At 44.8% G+C, this 6,000-nt stretch overlaps 1 protein-coding gene across 3 annotated transcripts in view; it reads right to left on the bottom strand.

The window, feature by feature from the left end:
- Positions 1-5,665, bottom strand: part of TCF12 (transcription factor 12) — a 361,079-nt gene extending 355,414 nt beyond the window's left edge. The window contains exons 1-3 of one of the 3 annotated variants that reach the window (XM_081093085.1): positions 5,360-5,665; positions 4,335-4,431; positions 3,297-3,369 (exon numbers count right to left, since the gene is read on the bottom strand). In XM_081093085.1, coding sequence (XP_080949211.1) covers positions 3,297-3,369; positions 4,335-4,409 — 148 coding nt within the window. In that variant the 5' untranslated portion in view covers positions 4,410-4,431; positions 5,360-5,665. Of the gene's footprint in view, positions 1-3,296; positions 3,370-4,334; positions 4,432-5,359 lie in introns of those variants that run through there. The other 2 variants (XM_081093086.1, XM_081093087.1) reach the window with 2 other exon arrangements.
- Between the last annotated feature and the right edge of the window lie 335 nt (positions 5,666-6,000).

The raw sequence follows: 6,000 nt of genomic DNA on the forward strand, positions 1-6,000 counted from the left end.
TTCTGGCACTACAGCAACATTCTCAAAAAGCCTATGTGTACATATGAAAAATTTCTCCCTCCAGAAACTGATCAGTAACTGAGATTGAAAAACTATATACCTTTTAAAATTTAAGAGCTAGAAATAGTTTTTACAATTATTTCTCAAACTCTTGGGCAAGAACTATTACCAAAGTCGGATTTGAACAAGGAAAAGTAAAACTTTACTTGCTAGTTAAAACAACTTTCTAGATAGAAATTTCAGACAAAGAGAGTCAATATGGCTCACATACTGAATATATATCCCAAGCCTCGCAACATCTCTTATTACTTGGATTCAAAAACTAACAAAAGAAATATTTCATATAGCACATAAACATTAAATTACTAAAAATTAAACCCAGGATCAGAACCTAGTTCCACATACTCAAACCCTAAAGTTGAGGAGACAGTGGACTTAATAAACACCTTAGCTATTTTAATTTTATTAATTCCTTTCAACAAACTTTCCTTTTATACAGTGCCCTAACAGTGCCTCACCTTTAACGCCTATAGAAATGCCTCTCAAGGTCACTGCTGAAAGCGCCTCCCAGACTCTATCATACCATGCAGAAAAATTCAGCCTTACCAGGCAAAGAAAATTAACACCTTAATGAAAAAGTGGCATTTTAACAGACTTCTCAAAACAAATAATAGTACATAATACATTCATCTTTTCCATAGTGACTTTTGATGAAGTATCAGCTATCATTAGAATTATGTGTTTTGCTTTGATTTAAAAATAACATTGTGTACTCTAGCATGTATGTTTCAAAAAATTCCAAAGGTGTTATATATTATTTCTCAAGAAAATCCCACTGTGAAATAAAATCATCCTAAAAAGGACAAATAATCAAGAAAGGAAATTATACTGCACAATTATAGTCTTCATGAGGCAAAAGGTTAGGGTTTTACAAATGACTCCAAAGACAAGAAAACTCTAATCTTTAAGTCAGCTCTTCAGAAGGAAAGTCAGATCTTTAGATCCTTATACGCTGCAAACAAACAAGCATTAGGACGTATTACATATCCTTTGATATCAAGACAGATAATTCAAATATCAGTAAAATATATAAATAAAATAATACTACTATACCAATTTCTTTTAGACATTGTCTTTAAGATAAGAAATGGCTACAGGAAAACCATATCTACCAGTAAACATACTTTGATATAAAATAATCATATGGCATGTTCCCTTCCCCAAAACTAATTATTAAAGGTCACAGCTTTTAAAAATTCTTTTCTAGATTTAAAACAAACCACACAGATAAAAATTACTATGTCCACTAAATACAAGTGCTTAAATTCAAACTTCCAATAGATAAATAACAAGTCTAACAGTTTTAAAACTAAAAAGTTTCTACTCCAAAAAATCAAATACTACAACCACTGCTACAATGTAAAAAGGAATTTTTTTTTTCATATAATGCAAGCAAGGACCTACAACTTCTCCAACGCCATGTTTGTAATACACACCAAGTTCACCTACTTTTTAATTTCAGACTATAAAAATCACACCTTCTTAATTTTATGAAGTAAAAAACTAATTGTCCTTATTCTAAAAACAGAAAATATTTCTAATAGCAAGTTTCTAAAGTCCATGTTATTGATATCAATGAGTGTCAGTTAAATATAATTTCCACAATTCAAGCTGGAACTACTAGCCTGAAACAGCAATATCACTATTCATTAATGAAATATACTAAGCATGTACTACATATTAGACAAAGTAAATTTGACAGTTCCTGAGAATGATTAGTTGCAAAAATTGAGACATACTCAAAACAGTAGTGCAGAAAGGAAATATAGCCTTCTTCTACATTAACTAATAATGTTCTCCCCTCTCCCCAAAAAGTGACAATATTCGAATGATTGCCAGTAAAAGGAAAGAGGTGGGAGAAGAGCTGAGGTTTGGCTGACATGTTATGGTACCCTTTTTATTAAGGATAGTATTAGCCTTAGGATATTTACAATCCAAAGTGCTTTTATTGTACTTAATATAAAATATTAAACGACATATTATTTTCCTCATAAGCTGCGATTTCATCATTAAAAATGAATTTTAGTAAATTTAAGTTATTGCATGTCTTTTAAATAGAAATGCTTGTAAATGTAAAGTGTAATAAAGTAGTAAAATGATTACTAATTTAATCTTCCTTTCTAATGTTTTGCTCTCACAGTATCTTAAGAAATCGCCATCACTTTACCAGGGGAAATAAAAGTACCAGTCAAAGAGGAATTACTGTTTCAGCCCAGAGATTTGACAGCTGGTTTTTTTAAGGTGATACTGTCATGGCTTTAGGGTTTTTTTGTTTGTTTTTGTTCTTGTTTTCATCTATCTCTTAGCACTAATGAATAAATTTAAACAGAAAATTATAGCTTTTGTACACTAGAATGGACCTTTAGAATGTCTTTTTTTTTTTTCACCATGAATTTTTAAGTTAGAAAAACAAAAATATGCATACTTAAGAAATATGGGATAAATGTTAATGGAGCAGAGCAGTTATAAATATACAGAAGACAAATTTAAAGAGGACAGCACTAGTGTAGGAATAGGACTAATTTACCTTACTCTAAACATTATCATCATGTAATCTGAATGTATGACAGAATTCAGTCACCTAATAGGTGTCATTTGAAAATAAATCTAACTCCTTTTCGTTTATTTGTAACTTTTATTCCATTAACATTTTAAATAACCATCCACAAAATTGTTCATTTGCTGCAGACTATTAAGGGAATGGCCATCTTTTAAAATAAGCATCTTACTAATTGTTGCTTGACTCAATTCTACTTTTCATGAGCATATATTAAATAATATTATTTTACCAATTCTTTAAACCCTGGGTTACATAATGCTAATGGACTAAAAATTTAGCAAAATTTAAAAACACATATTTAAATAAACATTTTTTAAAAGATCACATATGGCCATAGTGCATTTTCTTCTGGTACTTTTCTAAATATAGATGCATGATCTAATCCCTTATATTCAAATAAGACAATTTTCAATTTAAAAATTCATTGAAAAAGAGAATTCTTAATCCATATAGAAATTCTTAGTGAAATGTTAATAGATCCTTACAGCAACAGCCCACATTTTAGGTTTGGTTGTTTTTAATTTATAATTTTATTTTTTTTCCTGTTTTTATTTATAATTTTAACAAGACACTAAAGAATGCCATGAAGAAAGATATTAAAATACTTTATATATTTTTCTACTAAACTGTATCACAACATCAAAACATGAGGTTCTGATTTTAGACATCATCTTACCTGATCCACTGAACTGACTGCTTCCCAGTGTTGTTGGTCTGGTTTTCCCACTATTAACAGGTGGGGAAAACATCTGCAAAATAACCCAGAAGTATCTATTAGTCCTGAAATTCTTCTAGACTTTGCAAACCAAGAGTCATCAGTTAATTACTATATTTCAGAAGGACGTTAAAATAAAATTTGAAATGTACATTCAGACCCAGAAAGGCAAATATACTGTGATACTATTTACTAACACTACTTGGTTATATTCTGTCCTGCAAAATCAGTCACTTAAATGAGACCTTCTAAGATTATGGAGTTTAAATAGTGAACTTTTGTCCATGATTGCAATTAATTAAATCTCATTACATTTACATTACATACAGTCAAAATCATATCAAATGAAACTACCACAATACACTAAGGATCCACTCTAAGTTTTATAAAGTAGGGATTGGTCCTGACTCCTAACAGCAAGCAGTTAAAAAAGGAATTCAACCATTAAAAGTAAGGGCAGTGGGCCCCTTGGTTTCAACAGATGCTTTTGAGTCACTCAATTATTACCCACCTAAAAAATTGTAAATATATACACATTACACACACATATGTGTATTACAAAGATACTCAGCTCAAAAGGCTGGCTCTCTTGTAAATGACATCTCTCATGTACCACAGCTTGGGGAGAGAAATGGTGAGGAGCGTTGAAGAAAAAATAATTTTCTTCTCTCCTGTGGAGTTCAAAAATCCCTAATCACCATCAGGGTCAGAGGGTGACTCAACCAAAGCTCATGATTACACTGTTTTCCTTTCAACTGGTTAAAACAAATGACCCCTTTGGCAATAAAGTTTTCAATCTGCAAGTCTAGACATTACATCAAAGTTCAGGTGTCCAACTTGGGGGAGCTGGACTCCAGCCCTGAGAACTCTGCTCAAAGCAGAGGGAGTTCGCGCTGCCTCGTCTCCACGTCGCTTCCCCCCACCTCCTTCCTTTCTCTTTCTTTCTTTTTTTCACGAAACCTCCGCCGAACCCCGCGATGCCGCGGGAAGCTCTCCTACCGCACTGAAGTCCAGCAGGTCGCTCAGCTCCTTGTCGGTCCCTATCGCGGCCATGCGCTGCTGCTGAGGATTCATCTTGGGCCACTTCTAGCGGGTCCTGAGGCAGAGGAAGAACCGGGCTCAGCCAGCGACCGCCGAGGGGATGGAGCGGGGCTCGCGGCCAGAGCCGCGCGCGGAGCCGGCTCCCCACACCCCAGTCGGTCCCCGCGCCGCGCGGGCAGGGGGCGGGGGAGCCGGGAGCCCGCGCCCGGTCCGCGACTCCACGCGTTCTTCTCGGCGCGGCGGCCCGGGAGCGACGCCGCGGATCCCGCAACTCACCGCCTCTCCCGCAAGTTTCCGGGCCGGTCCCTTTTTCCCTCCGCGGCGCCCCCCGCCCCGCGCCGCCGCCGGGAGCTCTGCGCGCGCGGGGCCGGCCCGGGCGGGGGTCTCGCGGGGCGGGCGCGGGGCGCTCGGGCGTCCGGCGAGCCGGGCGGCGGCGGGGGAGAGGCGAAGCGACTATCGGGCTCGGCAACAATAGACCCGACAAGTTGCAGGGGACGGAACGCGCCGCTCGCAGGCCCGCGGCCGCGGCCGCCGCCGCCCGGACCGCCCCGGCGGGCCCCGGGTGTCGCCAGGCTCCCCGCGGGCGCCCCAGGGGCGTCGGTGAAAAGAAAACAGAAACACCGACAACTAGTCCCGCTCGCGCCCGGCGTCCTCCTGCCCCAGCTCGGCCTCCTCCCACTTGGGCTGCCCCGCCGGCGGCCGGCCGGCCCCGGACCCGCGGAACAATGAGCCGGGCTCGGCGGCCGGAGCAGCCCGCTCTCCCAGGCGCCCCGAGCCCAGAACCGAACGGGGCCCCCGCGCAGGCCGAGCGCGCCGCCCGCCCGCGGGCCTGGCCGCCCCCACTCCGCTCCCCAACTTGGAGGGGACCCCGGGCTCGCTCGGTACAAAGGGGCGCGGAGTTGGGGCGCGGGCCGGGGACGCCTCCGCTCCGGCAGGGACGCCCCGCCGCGGCGCCCCCCTCCCGCCCGCCTGCCCTCAATTACCTGCCGCCCCGTCTCCGCATCCAACCACCCCGATTAAAGTTCACTTTGGCCGGCAGCGCGGGCTCCGGCGTCCCCGCGCACCGCCCGGCGGCTCGGATCACTTTGCCCCGCGCGAGCTCTCGGATCCGGGCGGGGGAGGCGGCTCTCGGGCCTGGCCGCCCCTTCCTCCCGGGGCGGGCTGGCGGTCCCCCCGAATAGAACTTGTGGGTCTCCTCAGGCGGACATTTTTTTCGCTGAGGCGGCCTCAGCACCGCGCTCGGCTCGGCTCCGGATCCCTCCGCGCCGGGAAGAGCTCGGCTTAACCCCTTCGTCCCCGGCCCGCGCCCGCCGCCCGCCGCCCGCCCGCGCCGCCGCTCCGAGGAAGTGGGGCCGGCGCGGAGGGGGCGGGGAGGAGCCGGCGGGAACGGGGAGGGGCGGCCGCGGGCCGGTGGACAAAGCCCGCGGCGGGGCGCGGCGGGCCGGAGCCGGGCTGGCGGGGAGGGGCGGGAGCCGCGCGCAGGTACCCGCGAGGCAGGGCCGCCCGCCCGCCCGCTGAGGACGCCGCCTCCGGGCCCTCGGGAGCGGGACGCCGGGCTCCGCGGCGCCGGCTCCAGCTAGCTGGTCCCGCTCCGGCCGCGGGCCCCGAAGCGGAGCAGCGCGGA

The sequence above is a fragment of the Myotis nattereri genome (genome assembly GCF_964212035.1).
Source record: "Myotis nattereri genome assembly, chromosome: 1".
Taxonomy (NCBI): Eukaryota; Metazoa; Chordata; class Mammalia; order Chiroptera; family Vespertilionidae; genus Myotis; species Myotis nattereri.